Source organism: Delphinapterus leucas, chromosome 13 (assembly GCF_059928025.1).
Source record: "Delphinapterus leucas isolate spDelLeu-1000000601 "Yukka" chromosome 13, BTC_Dleu_Yukka2, whole genome shotgun sequence".
Taxonomy (NCBI): domain Eukaryota; kingdom Metazoa; phylum Chordata; class Mammalia; order Artiodactyla; family Monodontidae; genus Delphinapterus; species Delphinapterus leucas.
In genome coordinates, this window is record NC_143141.1 from 15,009,994 (window position 1) to 15,027,960 (window position 17,967).

At 54.4% G+C, this 17,967-nt stretch overlaps 1 protein-coding gene across 1 annotated transcript; it reads left to right on the plus strand.

Annotated features, from left to right (window-relative positions):
- Positions 1-6,829: 6,829 nt before the first annotated feature.
- Positions 6,830-17,056, plus strand: SFTPB (surfactant protein B). Its single transcript, XM_089922876.1, has 11 exons — positions 6,830-7,167; positions 7,746-7,873; positions 8,404-8,475; positions 8,813-8,938; positions 9,523-9,675; positions 9,887-9,982; positions 12,952-13,123; positions 13,281-13,441; positions 14,266-14,346; positions 14,909-14,993; positions 15,120-17,056. Exons 1-10 carry the CDS (start codon positions 7,104-7,106, stop codon positions 14,969-14,971), a joined length of 1,116 nt encoding a protein of 371 aa, XP_089779002.1. The 5' UTR covers positions 6,830-7,103; the 3' UTR covers positions 14,972-14,993; positions 15,120-17,056.
- The last annotated feature ends 911 nt before the right edge of the window (positions 17,057-17,967 follow it).

Here is a 17,967-nt window from a genome sequence, read left to right on the forward strand (position 1 = left end):
CCTGATTCCAATCCAACATCACAGGGTGCATTCTAACCCTCCCCCTTTCCATTTTTGTTACTCCTCTTTCAACAGTAAAAGACCTGGTTCTCACTATCTATAATATATTTACTTATTTTCTTAATCACGGAATACACTTGAAATATTTTCAGGATCTGTGATGCCTTTTTTTTAAGTTTGTGTGATTTTAGTCAAATAATGAAATGCTAGTACTACACTGTTACTGTTAAAGGTGAGGCAAGACAGCCCAGTGTTTAATTGGGTGGACTCTGGAAGCAAGCAGTCATTTAGTGTTTCCAAATCTCACCTTCCTTATATATAAAACAGAGATAACAACGATATCTAGCTCATAGGATTGTGGTGAGAATAAGAGATAATGCATGTAAAGTGCTCAGCACATAGGAAATCCTGGATAAACAGCACACATTTTTATTAGCTATTTATTAGGAAATAGAGGAAATTTTTCTATTGGAATCTAATTGTTTTTATGAAAAGTTGACCCAGAATAGTTAGAGTTAATATGCGTAAAATAAGAAAGAGGTTGGGAGCTTTGAGGCTTGCGCAGAATTTTTTTCATATAGTTGTGATGAAACTGTTAATTTTCGTCCAGTAGGTGGCAGCACTTGTACCTTCGCCTTTGAGTGGGTTCCTAATGCGTCTAGATAATAGTGTCATCATAGCAGATCACCCAAGACTGCTGGAGACAGGAAGCAACTTCAGGATTAATATACTCATACGAGCGCTTCCCTGGTGGCGCAGTGGTTGAGAGTCCGCCTGCCAATGCAGGCGATACAGGTTCGTGCCCCGGTCTGGGAGGATCCCACATGCCGCGGAGCGGCTGGGCCCGTGAGCCATGGCCGCTGAGCCTGCGCGTCCGGAGCCTGTGCTCCGCAACGGGAGAGGCCACGACAGTGAGAGGCCCGCGTACCGCAAAAAAATATATATGTGTGTGTGTGTGTGTGTGTGTGTGTGTGTGTGTATATATATACACATATATATATATACACATATATATATATATACTTATACGAGCCACAACTTTAAAAAAGAAAAGAAAAGCCCACATCTAAACTAGTCTGGGAAAGGAATTTAAGCAAGTGCGCCCAAACCCTGCCCAGGCCACAGGGCATCTGCTCCCCCTAGGTGGGCACAGCTCAGGTCCCCCAGTCTCGGAACATTGTCCCTGAGTGAGACTGGGGGTGGAGAGCAAGCTGGACCAGACTTGTTGAAGGTCCCAGCAAGGAACTGGAGCAGGTTCTCAGGACCCTGCCCCTTCATACTCTAGGGTCCCCAGAGACTTATAAAGGGACGTGAATCCTCGTGTGCCCCCTCACTGCCTCGGGTTACAGGTTAGAGTCTCCCTCTGAGGCAAGAAACAGAGACCCAGTCGACATGGTTAAAGAAGAGCTGAAGGAAGAGAATGGGGCCCCACGGGGGAATCCTGTGGCAATCCAACCACAGATCAAGACATTGACTCAGGGGACTTTCCTGGTGGCGCAGTGGTTAAGAATCCTCCTGCCAATGCAGGGGACATGGGTTCCAGCCCTGGTCTGGGAAGATCCTACATGCCTTGGAGTAACAAAGCCCGTGTGCCACAACTACTGAGCCCATGCGATACAACTACTGAAGCCCACATGCTCTAGAAACCATGCTCTGCAACGAGAGAAGCCACTGCAATGAGAAGCCCACGCACCGCAACGAAGAGTAGCCCCCGCTCACCGCAACTAGAGAAAGCCCGCACAGAGCAACGAAGACCCAATGCAGCCAAAAACCAATAATTTTTTTTTTTTAAAAAGACATTGCCTCAGGAAATCAAAGTGGCTACACAGAGTCGCTGTCTCCCTTCACCGCCCTAGGGCTACCAGTCCTGCTTCCTGGAGTGTCAGGAGAGGGCAAGAGGTGGCCTGGGCTCTAATCCCAGATCTGCCACCTCCTAGGCATAGGCCTTGACCAAGTTATTTACCCTTTCTGAACTTTAATTTCCCCATCTGGAAATTCCGTACAGCTTTGGAGTTTTCATGAGGACTGCATGAGGTTATACTATAAAGTACTTAGAACTGAGCTGGGCATAAAGAAAATGCTCAACAAAACTTAGCTTTTATTTTTATTGCCACAAACATTATTATTGTTATTTTATTTTCAAAATGAAAATAAAATGAAGAGAAATCATGAACTGCTTCATTATGCTTTCTTGTCCCCCTGTTTGCAGCCATTAGAGCTGCCCAAGACTGTAGCTTTCAGCAGCCTCCTCCCTCCCGGTGTGTTAGTTCTAATTCTAGATCGAGGCCTCTGACTGGCCCAGCGCATCTCTGTGCACCAGGCCATAGGCTAGGTTCCACCCCTATGGACATCTCCTTGGTCCAATCAGATTAGGCCGGTGGGGATGGAGGTCGAAAGGCCACTGAGGGCACCCAGCACCTTGGAAAGACATTCCTTCCAAAAGGTGGACAGCCAGAAACAGACCGGTAAAGTCAACCCACACGTAAAACATTTTTCAAAGATATGCACATGCTGTTGTGAACAAATTATAAATGTATTTAAAGGTGTCATTGAACATAGTAACTTTCTTAATTATTCATATTATTAATAATAGCAGTATATGTATATATTATTATATTAATATATATTAATGATCATCATTAACTTTCTCAATCAATATAACTTAAGGTTCAAATTTTACCATGTTGGTCTCCATAAAATGTCTTGATGGTAAAGTGTCTTCATCCTCAAAAATTTGGGATACAACCCCTCAATACTACATTGGGCTGCTTCAGGTCCACCTTCAAAGTAGCTGACTGAACCTTAAATCTCTGGACCAGCCCGCACTCCTACCTGGTCCCCTCACCTGGGGCTGCACAGAGGCGCTGGGGTCCCACTGGCCTGGGACCCATGCCCCTCCCCACCCTAGGTCTCTGCCCGTGAGCATGCAGCCTGCAGTGCCTGGGTCCTGTGATTTTTAAGAGCACCTATAGGTGCTCCCCAGAGCATCATCCCCACTCCCAAAAAAACATCTCCTTGGGTGGGAATGACCTGGGCAGTAGGGGAGGGGCATTCAACAACGATTCTGAGGAGACAGCGATTCTCTGGTCCTCAGCAGGACACTAAGGAGGGATTGTAGCATCTAAAACAGAAACATAAGGCAGGCGTGTGGGATGAGTCTTGTGCCTCAGGATAGGAGCCCACCTTCAGGCTCTGGGTTCCAGGGATGGGGCAGCTACCCAACTGCTGGAACAGAGGCTGAGTCTGCAAGGCAAGTTGATGACTCCAACTTCTCCCTGGGGTACAGCCTGCAGAGGAGAATTATCTCATTAACTATGGACAACTGCAATTCTGATCACCTCATCCTCGCCTAAAATGTTTCACTGGCTCCCCAGCACCTTCCAGGTAACTCCCCCAACCTCTCAGCACAGCTTACACCATGCTAGGCACACACATGAGTTATCTTAACAGTACATTGCAGGAGTCTTGCACGTATTTTTGGTCCCGTGTCAGATAAGGAAACCAAAGAGGCAAAGCGGCAGCCAAGATCAACTTCAACTGAATGAAACCCACGCCTGTCTGGGCCCCTGGCCTGTGCCCACAGGCAGTACTCTGTTGGGTAAACGCCAAGGTTCTCAGCCTGAGTATATGGGAAAGCACATCTTACTTTGGGTCAGGCAAGCCCCTTGAACCAGGAATCCACAGTTCCTGATTCCCGTCAGAGAAATGTCCTCATAAGCTGAAGTACCTCAGGGACAGTACTTACCATCATTACAAGCTGGGTTGGATGTTGGACGCTATTTGGCCACACAGCATCTCCTCCTTCTTCCTAATAATCACTCTAATTTCCTTTGCGGAATGACCTGACAGCTACCGTGTACAGGAATCCACCCTCCACTTCCTAAGCCAAAAGAGATTCCTCCATCCAGGAATCCACCCTCCACTTCCTAAGCCAAAAGAGATTCCTCCATCCAGGAATCCACCCTCCACTTCATAAGCCAAAAGAGTCACGCAAGTCTCCTGGTGCCAGGCTTCCCTCTTACCATCTTAGAACCACCAAAGGCAAGCATCTGATCTAAGCTTGGCCAGTTGAACTTGCTTTCCTAGGAATCTGGCTTTGAAGCAAGAGACACAAAGACAGGGGAATGGTGGAAGTTCATTCATCCCAGTGACTGCACCTGGGCCAGACTGAAGTGCCATCCCTGCCTCCAAGACCCTCTGAGCTGGCTGGCTCCTGTCCAAGCTCTGTTCTAGGTCTTCCCTTCCACCCTGAGGCATCCATGGACATCTAATCACTTCCCTTTTCTTACTTTAGCCTGAGTCAGTTTCTGTTGCTTGCCATCGGTGAATCTTAGCTCATGCTAAGGAAGAAAGAATTCCCCATTTCCCTACCACATTTGGGATCCAAAGGCCAAATGTGACCCTTCTACCGCTGGGTAATGAACTTCCTGAGATCCTTAACCAAAAAAGGAAAGAAGTTTACAAATTTGGCTAGCCCTAACCATCCACCAACTGGCAACTTCTGATCAGAACATAGTAAACCCGAGTTCACTTGACAAATTAGGTAGCCTGGATGAAAAGGGAAGGGGGTTGGAATTTCAAGTGTTTATTCAACTCACAGGAAAAGCCCAGTGATTACCTACTCTCTATTGCAACATGCCTCAGATCTGTGATGGGAACATAGCAGGGTCAAGCTCACGGCATCATGAGGAAATGGTCAACATGGTCCATTTATTTGTTTCCTTGTCCCTAACCATTTCCAGTTGTATGCAGAGCATTCTGGTCCTGCAGTACCTCAGGGACACGTGCCTAGGTTATTTACTATGACGGACTTTTATCCCACTTTCTAGACAGGGTGGCTGGGGACAGGCAAGAGTAGGCTTGTGCAGTGTAGACTGTGGTGGGCTGTGGGCACGGTACTAGGCAGGAAGCATGAAGTGTGTAGCTTGGTCACAAGGAACTGGCCCTCAGAAATGTCAAATTGTCCACACGCCAGGAGGGGAGCCATCTCTTATTGACAAACTCAAGTTAATGAACTCTCAGATCTTGGGATGGCTGACAGAATGTTTCTTTGTTCTTTTCTGCAGGATGATTCTTTATTCATTTACAGTGGGAAATAGATGGGTCAGGAGGACAGCTGGCTGTACGGCAGATCCGTGCAGGCTCTCTCTGTAGCCACGCCCCGTGAGAAGAGCCAAATTTTATTGTCTTTCTTTTCCGTTTTTTAAATTTATCTTTTATTGAAGTATAGTTGATTTACTATGTTTTGTAAATTTCCGCTGTGCAGCAAAGTGACTCAGTTATGCACATATATACATTCTTTTTTATATTTTTTCCCTTATCGTTTATCCCAGGATATTGAATATAGCTCCCTATTCTATACAGTAGGACCTTGTTGTTTATCCATCCTATACGTAATAGTTTGCATCTATTCACCCCAAACTGCCTGTCCATCTTTCTCCCACCTCACTAGGGAGCCAAATCTTAATCAGAGAATGTGGTGCCACTGGTGTCAGAACAAGAGGAACCAGGGACCCACCCCAGGGACCATGAGGCAGACGTCCTCACCCCTGCCCCAGGCCAGGTCAGCTTGGTCTACGGCTGGCTTTTTGTGTTTTCTTTATTTTTTTCCCCCATGGATGGCAGCTCTCAAGGGTGTGGAGACACTGACCCCTCTTTGAGGATTTGATAGGATCCATGGACCCACTACCCAGAAAACCCCACAGAACACCCAGTTTTGTGTTCAGTGTGGTGGATCTGAGACAATGCCATGTGTCCAACTCCATGTCGCTTTCCCCTGGGCACACGGGCACATGAGGTCCCCCAGCCCTCCCGCGGTTAAGTGGGACAGTGTGATGGAATCCTGGCCCATGAACTGGAGGCAGAAATGAAGGCCACTCCCAGGCCTGACCCCCAACTCTCCCCTCCCTATCTCCCCCTCTTTCTCTCTGTGCCCTGCTGGCCAGATGCAGAGGATCCAGGGGAGGACCCCGAGCCCTGGGGGACAGAAGAGCAGGCAGCGGGAGGGGCCTGGGCTCCTGAGTGACTGCGTGGACCAGAGCCTCACCTCCTGAACCAGCCTTCTCTGTGCTGTGAGAAGGAAGCAGGGGCCGTGGGAAGCCCCCGTGACAGCAGTTAGACACCCTGACCGACACCCCCAGAGGCAGCCATCCGCAGACCCCGCCCCCTGCAGCTCGGGCCGCCCTGAGTGTGCCCTGTGCAGCTCCTTTGTTTACCACTCACTAAACTACAAGCACCTCCTGTCCCACCTTCTTGGGCGGAATACAAGTCATGGGGTCCCCATCTTTGTCACACGTTTACACGCCACACTCTTGGTCATACCAGCCAGGGCTTGAGGCCAACAGAGTCCTTGTGTGACCTTGAGGGAGTCACTGGGCCATCCTGAGTCCATCGGTGCTGATTCCCACCCTGCCCGCGCCTGTGAGCTTCCGCTGGAGAGGGCAGCCCAGGACTCAGCCACGCTGGTGGCCGTGAGCCAACGCCCGACTCCCTGCTCTCGCCCCTCACGTCTGCCCCTCCTTGGGTGTGTGCTGCCTCAGGGGGGCCTGGCCTGGCAGCTGCAGAGGCCTCTTCCTCCTGAACGGAAAGGATAAGGGGAGGCGGGGCGGTGTACATGGCCTTGGAGGGTTCCCAGTCTGCCCCTCCGGTGCTTGCCCTGGGTCAAGAGGCAGGCAGGAAGCTCTTAAGAGCAATTGCTCCAGAGCAGAGGAGGGCTGAGAGGCCTGGGGGAGAGACGGGAGTTGAGGGGAGTCACCCTGGCTGCCCCGGTCCTGCCTCAGTTTCTCTTCCATAACCCAGAGAGATGGGACCAGATGTGAAGGCTCCCCTGGTTGGAGGGAGTCCAGGCCCATGGGGGATAGAATGTGGCTGTGCAGGGGTTCCCAGGGGAGCAGGACATCAGGCAGGAGCCAGGGTGGGGTGGGGGCTGGCAGGAGTGTCACTGCTGGGAAGAGGAGGGGATCAAAGCAAAGCACCTGGAGGGCCCTCCAGGGCAAAGGCAAACACTGAGGTCACGGCTGCTCCCACAGGGCTCTGTTCCCACGCCCCAGCCCCCAGCTATAAGGGCCCCACCCCAGGCAGGGTGTCCACACTGTGGAGAAGCCATGGCCAAGTCGCCCCTGCTGCCGTGGCTGTTCCTGCTGCCTGCGCTCTGTGGGCCGGGCACTGGTGAGTCTCCCCAGCCGCTCCTCACCCCACTCATCACCCCGGGGCCAGGTGTGGAGGGGGCATCACGACCTCCTCCACCACTTACTGAGCCCTGGCTCTGTCCCACGTATTATCCTCAGTCTGTACCTTGTCCTAGTTTTAAAGATGAGGGGGTTTTTTGGTTTTGTTTTGGTTTGTTTTGCGGTACGCGGGCCTCTCACTGTTGTGGCCTCTCCCGTTGCGGAGCACAGGCTCCGGACGCGCAGGCTCAGCGGCCATGGCTCATGGGCCCAGCCGCTCTGCGGCATGTGGGATCTTCCCGGACCAGGGCACGAACCCGTGTCCCCTGCATCGGCAGGCGGACTCTCAACCACTGTACCACCAGGGAAGCCCGATGAGGGGGTTTTGACTCAGAGAAACTCCAGGGCTTGTCCAAGGTCGCACAGCTGGCAGGCACTATAGCAGGTAGAACACAGAGCCGTCTGACTCCAGCATGTTTAACAGTCATGCGTCCCAGTAAAATTGGGTTTGGAGGTTGGGTGAGGCCAGGGTGCCAGGTGTGGCTCGGATCCCAAGGTTGCTCTGGCCCCAAACAGCAGCTGTCGGGACCACCTCATCCCCGGCCTGTGCCCAGGGCCCCGAGTTCTGGTGCCAAAGCCTGGAACAAGCATTGCAGTGCAGAGCCCTAGGGCACTGCCTGCAGGAAGTCTGGGGATATGTGGAAGCTGTGAGTACCACCCAAGGATGTACCGAGACCAAAGGTCTTGGGATAGAGGGTCCTGGGTAGGCTCTGGATGGGATTGGAGCCCCTGTAGGGGATGGGAGGGGATGGGATAGGATGGGATGGGATGGGATGGGTTGGGGGGGAAGGGATGGGATGGGTTGGGGGGGAAGGGATGGGGTTTATGGGATGGGATGGGATGGAATGGGATGGGTTGGGGGGGAAGGGATGGGATGGGTTGCAGGGGAAAGGATGGGATTGATGGGATGGGATGGGATGGGATGGGATGGGATGGTTTGTGGGGGAAGGGATTGGATTGATGGGATGGGATGGGATGGGACAGGATGGGATGTGATAGGATGGGTTGTGGGGGAAGGGATGGGATTGATGGGATGGGTTGGGATGGGATGGGATGGATGGGATGGGATGGGATCATGGGCAGTTGCCTGTGTCTTGGAGCACCCCATCAGCCTCAGCCACCTGAGCTGGGAGCATGGCCTCCACTCATGTGCCCCAAATTGGGGCCCTCTCCTCAGGCTGACCTGTGCCAGGAATGTGAGGACATCACCCACTTTCTCATCAATATGGCCAAGGAGGTCATTTCCCAGGTAATGAGGCCCAGACCCTGGACTGAAGCTTGGGGATTAAGAGAAAGAGAAGAGGTTAGCCCCATAGAGGAGCCACCTCCAGCTTGGGGGTGACCCCAGGTGCCCCCTGGCCAGGAGGGGGTCCGGAAGTGAGCTCATAGCACAGCCAGAGATGGTCTTTCCTGGGGGGAGCAGCCACGTCTGCGCCCAAGTACATGGCTCATTAGCACCCTCCCAACTCCAGGGCCCTGGGTGAAGGTGGCCATTCAGGTGGGCGATGGCCCCGTGTCCAGGGGCTCAGGCGGGGCAGACCTCAGAGAGGCCAGGCTGATGGTCCCCTCTCCCGCCTGCCTCCCAGGACACGATACGGGAATTCCTGGAGCACGAGTGCGACGTCTTCCCGCTGAAGCTGCTGGGGTCCCAGTGCCACCTCAAGCTGGACACCTACTTCCCACTGGTCATCCACCACTTCCAGAGCCAGATGGTGAGGCTCTCCTGCCTCGCCTCCACCCTGCCTCCTGCACAGCCTTCACGCCCTCCCTGTCCCTGAGTTACCCCCGCCCGTGGCAGCCCACCCCCTGCCCACACGGGGTGCAGGAAACTCGGTGCTCCTCGGCCTGTACCCAGGTGACAGCGCCTCCCACTCAGCTGTACACGGTGGGCCTGCACGCTCTCAGGCGCCGGCACACACCCTCAAACCCTTCGCACAAACACTCGGCCACACACTCACTGCACACAGTCTCACGCAACACCTACGCCGTCTACACGCTCACACGACAAACGCACTCTCACGTACTTACACTCACTCATTCTCACAAACATCCACGCTTACACTCGTTCACACACGTTCCCAGACACGTGCCCCAAAGTCCCCACTTGACCCCCTCTCTGCCTTTGGTCTCCTCTCCCACCCCGACAGAGTCCTAAACCACAGCCCCAAACCAGCCTGCTTCCCCCATTCCAGGCCTAAAGGCAGTGACCTGGTGCCTGGGTCCTTGAGCCAGACAGAGGGGGAGTGGGGTCCCCTCCCCCGTCCCAATCACCTTCTCACCCTGCGTTGTACCCTAGACCCCGAAGGCCATCTGCGGGTCCTTGGGCCTGTGCAAACGCGGGCAACCAGGGCCAGGGCAGGAGCCAGAGCCATCAGGCCCCCTGCAGGACAAGCTGGTCCTCTCCGTGCTGCCTGGGGCCCTCCAGGGGAGGCCCGGGCCGCAGACACAGGTGAGATGGAGATCCAGAGAGCGAGGGCCGTGGCCGAGGCCCTCGATCACTTGGCCTGGGAGGGGTAGCGTTGGGAAGGGGACCAGCAGCTCCAGGCAGGGCCTACGGCACGACCAGGAGGCGGGGACACAGAAGGGGAGGCGAGTCGGGCGAGGCAGAGCCCGGAGGAGCCTTCTGTCCAGCTTGCCTCCAGCGCGCTTCTCTCCCCCAGGATCTCTCCGAGCAGCGGTTCCCCATTCCCATCCCCCTTCCCTTCTGCTGGCTCTGCAGGAATACGATCAAGTGGATCAAAGCTAAGATTCCCAAGGTGAGGCGTCCGGGGCCACAAGGCCGCCCACACCTCTGCTTCCCCCCACCCCTCCTCATACGCCCACCAGGGGCCAACTGGCTGCATTGTCCCCACCCAAGGGACCCTGGCACTCAGGCTGGGGCTGGTAGGTGCCAGGCCTAGAGCCTGTTCAACAACTGTGGGGGATTCCTTGGCGGTCCAGTGGTTAGGACTCGGCACTTTCACTGCCGTGACCCAGGTTCAATCCCTGGTCCGGGAAACTAAGCTCCCTCAAGCCACGGGGGAGAAAAAAACAAACAGAAATGAAACCACTGTGAGGCCCCGACTGTGTGCCAGGTACTATGCCAAGTGTCAAAGGACAGAAAAGAATCTCAGTCGTCTTTGTAGAAACGGTTCTTTTTTACAAAAGGAGAATTTCCGCAGATGGACACTCCATCCCTGCCTGCCCCAAACCTGGGGTCTTCCAGACCTGTAGTGAGGAGGCGCCCTGCCCTGTCGGCCCTTCCGGATGAGGGCATCCCCGCCCTCCTGAGTTTGCATTGTGGTGGGAGAGATTTCTCTCAGGTAGTGGTTAGCTCAGAGCACAGAATTAATGCAGATGAGGGGAGGGACAGTGATGGCGGAGGAGGTTTAGGATGGTCGTCAGGGGGCGTCTCTGAGGAGGTGATGGCTAAGCTGAGGCCTGGAGGATGACAAGGACCGACGGGCAAAGGGCCTCGAGCAGAACGAGCTTGGTCAGCTGTGTGGCTGCCTCAGGTGGGCTCCGGGAGAAACACCGGAGCCAAGTGGAGGAACGCTGGGCCTCCTTCTGAACACAGTTCACAGCTGTGGAAGGGTGTCAGGCAGGGGGAGGCCGTGACTGGATTTACACTTCAGCAAGATCGAGCTCCTGCGGTTTGCAGAATGAATTGGGCGGATGGGAGCGAAAAATGAGAGTGAGGAGATGATTGCAGAAATGGGGGGGTGGAGCTAGGAGGGGGACTGGGGACGTGTCTGAGATGGGGGCTCTGCGGGACTCAGCGATGGATGGGACCTGGGGAGTGGGGACGAGAGAGGAATCGGCAATGACGCTACAGACTTTGGCTTGAGCCATGGGTTCTCTGGAATGGCCCCAGCTGAGATGAGTAGATTTGAGAAGAAACAGGTCTGGGCAGAAAAATCATGAGTTCTCTCCTGGCTGTGAAATACTCCTGTGCAACATGCAAGAGGAGGCGACAAGTAGGCAGCCAGATCCCCCAGCCAGGTCCAGAGACATCAGTCCGAGAGTCGAGGCTACAGACAAGATTGAAATCCAAGGGAACGGTTGGGATCACACAGGGACGTGGTGTGGACCAGGTCGAGGAGAAGGAAGCCCGGTCCAAGCAAAGGGAAACACCAGAGAAAGAACCTGAGGAGGGACAGCCAGGGAGGTGGGGACACCACGGCATGAGGGTCACAGAGGCTGAGAGAAGAAAGCATTTCAGCAAGGAGGGAGCAGTCATCGGGCCCCAGAGCTGCTGAGGGATTGACAACACATGTCCAGGGGGATGCTGTGACCTTGAGAGCTGTTTTGGAGGAGTTACGGGGACCAAAGTGTAGCATTGAGTATCGACAACTCTTTCATGACGTTTTTCTGGGAAGGGGAGGGGAGATGGGTGAGACTCTTTTTAAAAGTTATTTATTTATTTATTTGTTTGTTTGTTTGTTTGTTTATTTATTTATTGGCTGCTCTGGGTCTTAGTTGCGGCTCACGGGATCTTCGTTGCCGCATGCAGGATCTTCGTTGCGGTGTGCAGGATCTTTAGTTGTGGCATGCGAACTCTTAGTTGCAGCATGTGGGATCTAGTTCCCTGACCAGAGATGGAACTCAGGCCCCCTGCATTGGGAGCACGGAGCCTTAGCCACTGGGCCACCAGGGAAGTCCCGGGGTGAGGCTTTTTAATGAGAGAAGCTATTTTAGCGTGTCCACATGCTAAGAGACCAATGGGCAGGAGGGAATAGCAATGAGGCAGGACAGAGAGGGGGATGCAGAGGTGAAGCACGTGTGCAGGTGGGGGCAGGGTGGACCCAATGCACAAGGAGATGGGCCAGCTTTTGACAGAGCAGGGATACCTCGTCAGAGCAGGAGGGGAGGCTGAGTGTGGGATCTGATGCAAGCAAATGGGTACATTTGGTGAGATGTGCCATTTGGAATGTGTCACATCCCAGAGAAGTACACGTCCCTCTGCCCTACTCCTTCCTCGGCCTTTCTGGTGCTAGGGGACAGCGGAGTGTTGCAAGCAGGAGCAGGGCCCAGGCCAGCCTGCCGCATATAGGTTCTTTTATTTTTAATTGAAGTATAGTTGATGTACAGTATTATACATTACAGGTGTACAATATAGTGATTCACAAAACTTGGAAAGGTTATATGCCATTTATAGTTATTATAAAATATTGGCTATATTCCCTGAGATGTGCAATATGTCCTTGTAGCTTATTTCATGCATGTAAGTTCTTGGCTGAATGAATAAGGGTGCGGAGGGATGAGCGTGCCTGCCGCCTCTCTCCTTGCCCCTCAGCTGGGAGGTTGTGTTTGGAATCAAGGGTGAGGTGGGGAAACTCCTGGCTTCCCCCAGGGACTCCTGAAACCGCAGGCTCTGGAGCACAGACAGGAGCGAGGAAGCACAGCACGCCCGGGTCAGGAGGGAGAAGACCCAGGTCTGGTTCTGCCACTGCCCCAGGCTGCCATGTGGCCTTGGCAATGCCCACCTCTCTGGGCGACTCTGGAATTTCAGCAATTCCAGACTCTTTGAAGTCAAAGGTGGGTCCATGGCCTGAGTCTTGCACCAGCTCAGTGATTCTGGGCAAGTCCCCTGGAGTCTGTGATGCTCAGGGTCCTTATCTGTAAACAGCATAATAATTCTCCAAGGGAACAAGGTAAGGTCTACAAAGTACCCAGCTAGTGCTGGGCACTGACTAGGTCTTTCAAGAGAAAGTCTGACCCTGCCCTCTCTCGGCCCCCACCCCAGGGTATGCTGGTACAGGTGTGCCACAGGGTACCCCGGGTGGTGGGCGGCATCTGCCAGTTCCTGTCCAAGGGCAATTTCGGCACCCTAATAAACACACTGCTGGACCGCGTGCTGCCCCAGCTGCTCTGCAGCCTCATCCTCCAGTGCTCCAGCGAGGACGGAGCTGGCCCAGGTGAGCCTGCGGTCCCAGCCCCTGCCCATCACCCACTCTCAGCCCTCCCCACCCTGGCCCTGCACGACCCTCTCCCTCCCAGGTGCCCCTGCACTGCGCCAATGAGGACAGGAACTAAATACTCTGCAGGGCATCCTTGACTGCTTTTTCTCTCTAGCCCTCACCGCTCTGGGGTCCCTGCCAGGAGAATGGCTACCGCAAGACACTGAGTGCCAGCTCTGCGTGTCTGTGACCACCCAGGCAGGGAAGAGCAGCGAGCAGGCCATGCCACAGGCAATGCGCCAGGCCTGCCTGGGCTCCTGGCTGGATACGCAGAAGGTGAGGGACAGGCACATCAGGGGCTGCCGGTGGTGGAGGGTTGAGCCCAGGAAAGGCTTCCCAGCCAGAGATACGCTGAGATACTCCCCCCGCTCTCAAGGAGCTCAGACAGGCAGACGGGACGTGGGTCAAACAGTGGTGGCGCTGTAACTTAGGGCAAAACCCGCTAAGGTCAGGAGCTGTCTCTGGACAAAGGGTGTGGGCTCTGGAGGACCAGCAGGCCTCCCTCATGGACCAGGAGGGAGGCCTGGTCATCTACCAGGAGATGAGTAATGCCAGGGCCGGCTGGAGCCCGAGAGGGCCTGGCCGTCTCTCCAGGGTCCCAGTCCTGTCCCAGAGCCAACCCTCCTTCCGGTGTGACTCAGTGGGGACCAACCCCCCTGCAGGAGAGGGCTGGGCCCGAAGCCCTGGAGTCCCGGTACTCAGAGTGGGCGACAAGCCCGCTGACTCCCGTCCCAGGGGGCCGCTTTCTACATGGTACTCCCTACTGCTCATCACATCAGGTCTCCAAGACCACATGAGCTTTAGGATGCCTTCCAGAAATGATATTTAGGGGGAGGGGGAAAAGGGGGATGAGATTCTGCCCCTGTGCCTCCACCTCCAATGTCCCTGGCTCTCCTGGCAGAAACCCCCATTTCAGCCCACGGCAGCTTGTTCAGAGTCTTACAGCCGGAGCTGCTCAGTGGGGACTGAGGGCTGGACCTACACGAGGTCGGGGGGAGCCCTGGAGTGATCCATCTAAGTGGGGAGGCCTGGACAGCCAGGCAGGAGAGCCCTGACCTGGGCCTGGGCCCACCCCACCCTGTGTCTGTCTCCTTCCTCAGTGTGAGCAGTTCGTGGAGCAGCACGCACCCCAGCTGCAGACCCTCGTGTCCGGGGGCTGGGATGCCCACACCGCCTGCCAGGTACACACACCCTTCCCAGCTGATCCCGGGACTTTCCTCAGCTCCCAGGACCCCCACCCTCTCCGGTCCACGGTCCTCAAGGGCCCCATTCCCCCAGGTGCGGGGCAGCCCCAGGAGCACAGGCCCCCAACTGGGACATGCCCTCGCATGTTTTACGATAGAAAAGGCAGTCTCAGAGAAGTCGAGAGAAAGCCACAAAAGAACGAAAAAGAGGCGTATGGGAAGGGAGAGGGCAGCTTTAAGGAGTGTGGTGTGATGTGCATTCTGGGATGGGGGGTGTTCACTGAGCAATGTGTGCTTGATGGGAGGGTACCAAGTGAGAATCTTGGGGCAAGCATCCCACCTTCTCCAGCTCTAAACCCAGAAGGCCTGTGGCTCAGGGAGTGGCCCAAGGAGTCCACGAGGTCACATCCAGAGCTCCCACCAGGTGGCAGGTGGAGTGAGAGCCGCCCCTTCCAGGAGGAGATTCCCTAACATCCTCAGAGCTGGGAATGGGGCCGGGCGGGGGGGCGGGGGTGGCGGTGTTACAAGCCCTCAGGCCCTAATGCTGTCCCTGTGGCAGGCCGTGGGGATGTGCATGACCCCGATCAGTCCTCTCCAGTGGGTCCACAGACCCCACTTCTGATGAGAAGTCAACGCCATGCCAGGTGAGTCCAGGCCCCCAGCTGACGGGAGTGTGGGCAGGTCCTCCTCCCATCAGGAGGGGAGCCCCTCTGTCCCCAAGCAGGAAAGGACAGCCACTGATTCTGCCTGCTCCCTCCTCCTCTTCACAGGCCAAACTCGAGGCTCCTGAGGGCCCCTGGCAGCACCTTCACCAGAAGGACCTCTCTCGAACCTGCTCGCCCCTCTGCCCAGAATCCCTGTGGCGCTCAGTGCCAGGCGCAGCTCCCAGCTCCCTCGCCCTGGCCCAGCCCTCAGGGGAGCTTCCATGCCTGCCTGAGGCTTCCCCCTAACAGCTCACCCTCTGCACTCTTCAGTCTTGGATGTGTTTAGAACAAGGCCAGCCTTTCCTGAAACTCAGGGGAAAGCAGACTGCTGCCCGAAGATGACACCCCCTCAGAGGCCAGGAACTCCGCCCTCACCTGTCTCCCCACTCCTGAGACACATCCCTCTCTCCCTCCCTGTCATTCAGTCAGAGGTCTGCACCTTAGGACGGAGGGGTGGGTCAGATGCAGCCTCTGTTGCCAGGTGCCTCCGGGCAGGGAAGTGCCCCTGAGAGCAAACCTGGTCAACTTTACAATTCTCCCCAGAGCAAGACCCCAACACAAAGGTCATTTATTCATTTCTTCACTCATTTTTTAAAAATGCAGTGAGTGCCTGTGGCCAGACCACATTCTAGGGGCAAGGGCCAGAGCTGTGAATAAAGGAGTGAGCCCGCTGCCCTCCTGCAGCTCACACCCCGGGGCCAGCCTCTTCCATCTGCAGGTCAGGGGGAAGCCCGGCCTGCTCCCCAAATCCTCAGCCTGGTCTGCTCTATCTCTAACCACAGCCTGAAACCAGAGCCACTTCCGTCCACTCTGGGTGTGAGGCACAGCCAAGGCTGCATCTTCTGGAGAGGGTCTGCAGAGGGGGTTTCCAGGCCGGGGCCACCTTCACACACTACCTGAGCCCGCCTCACTCTCACAGGGTAGAGATCTCCCTAGGGCTGGGCCGAGGGGATCTCGTTGTGGGCTCCCAGCGCTTCTCCAAGTCCTGGCTGCAAGAGGACAGCAGGGGAAAAGCTGGGCCCTGCCTCACTCCGATCTCCACGTGCACAAGATCCTAGCTTTTCTAATTATTCTGCTAACACTTTCACAAAATTTAAGATTCAGAAGAATAAAAAATGGGAACATAAAGTACCAGAAAAGATAGACATGTGAAATCCTTAAACTTTCTTTAAACATCAGGAAATCCCTGGTATGGTCAAAGGTGAGCACAGCAGTGCTCAAGCCTGGTGGCAGGTGATTGGGCATTTTCAATATTTGAACATTTTCCTGCTTAAGAGCTGTTGCTGCTTTTTGTAAGGTTGAACTCCCAATTTTTGTTTGAAATGCCAGGGTGACTCGATTCCTGCTGTGATTTATCTCCTCAAAGCTCACTTGGGGCTGGTCACGCTGGGGATCAGTTCCCATGTAATGCAGCAACCATAGGGATGTTAACAAAGTACCATCTCCTTGTCCTAAAAGAAAAGACACTGCCCTTTAAGATGCCGCAGAAGCTGCAGCCTTACCCTGAAGGTAGCCGGGGGGGCTGCCCCACCCTCCTTCATGATGGAGAAATACATGCCTATGTCACCTCTCCCTCCTGTAACTGCTTCCAGGCTGGCCCCCACCTGTTACCCTCCCCCCTCCCAAAGAGCCCACCCGCTGTGATGAAGTGAGGTTGTTAGGGTACCCCAAACCCAAAATATACAAAAAAAAAAAAAACCCACCAAATTAATTAACCTTTAGCATTAAAGACCTAAATGCCTGGAAGTGTCCCTTCACTTAATAAAAGAACTTTTATTATGTTTCCTATTATAAAAGAAATACATGTTTATTGTAGAAAATTCAGAAATTGCAGACCAAAAAACAGTTGAAATTACCCACAATCCTACCAATCCCAGGAGAGAGCTATAGTGGATGTAGACTTTGACCCTGAACTACAGACTTTTTCAATCCATTTGCCCACCCTTTGGCTCCACCCTGAATGGCTCCACCATTCGAGCACCAGGAAGAGCTTTTTTTTTTTTTTTTTTGCGGTACGCGGGCCTCTCACGGTTGTGGCCTCTCCCGTTGCGGAGCACAGGCTCCAGACGCGCAGGCTCAGCGGCCGTGGCTCATGGGCCCAGCCGCTCCGCGGCATGTGGGATCTTCCCGGACCAGGGCACGAACCCGTGTCCCGTGCATCGGCAGGTGGACTCTCAACCACTGCGCCACCAGGGAAGCCCAGGAAGAGCTTTTTATACAGCCTGTGCTTGGGGTAGGGAAGATTGACACAAACCCTTGGCCTCTGAATTTGAACTTTTAAGTAAATCTTTTTGTAAATCTATAGCAGACTATTGTCTTGAAAGCCATTATTTCAATTACAAGACTAAGGTCCCTGAGAGAAAAGAGTGTTTTAAATTTTGCAAAAAAGCTTGGTTGGGAAGATGAAGAGCGACAGCCTGAAGTACGGGAGGCACTAACAGTTTATCCCAAAAGCAAGTGTGGGAATGAGCTCCTGATAATGGAAGAGGAGGCTTCACTCAAAAGGTCAGGAGTCAACTATCTATGGGAGGAGAGAAGTGGCTACAGCTGAGACTCAGAGTGGGGGGCCCTGAGACATTCCCAGCACCCTGCACCCCAGAGGAAGGCAAGAAGGAAAAGCCCCAAGAGGGGTTAGTGTCCCACAGCAGTAGAGGGGCTCGTTCTTCAGTTGCCAGGGTGCAGCCTGAGAAGGACACATCAGAAAGAGTGACGAGAACGGCCTCAGGGAGGGGCCTGGGCAGACAGGCCTGGGGGCTGCCTCAGCGGGAGCCCACCCACATGATGCAGGACAGCAAGCACACCTCACAGCCCAGAGGCCATCAGGATGGGCTCTGGACAAGATGGTGGGCCCACAAGAGCCCATGGTTGGCAACAAAGCTGTGACAGTTTCATGGACCTTGAGAGGATGAGAAGT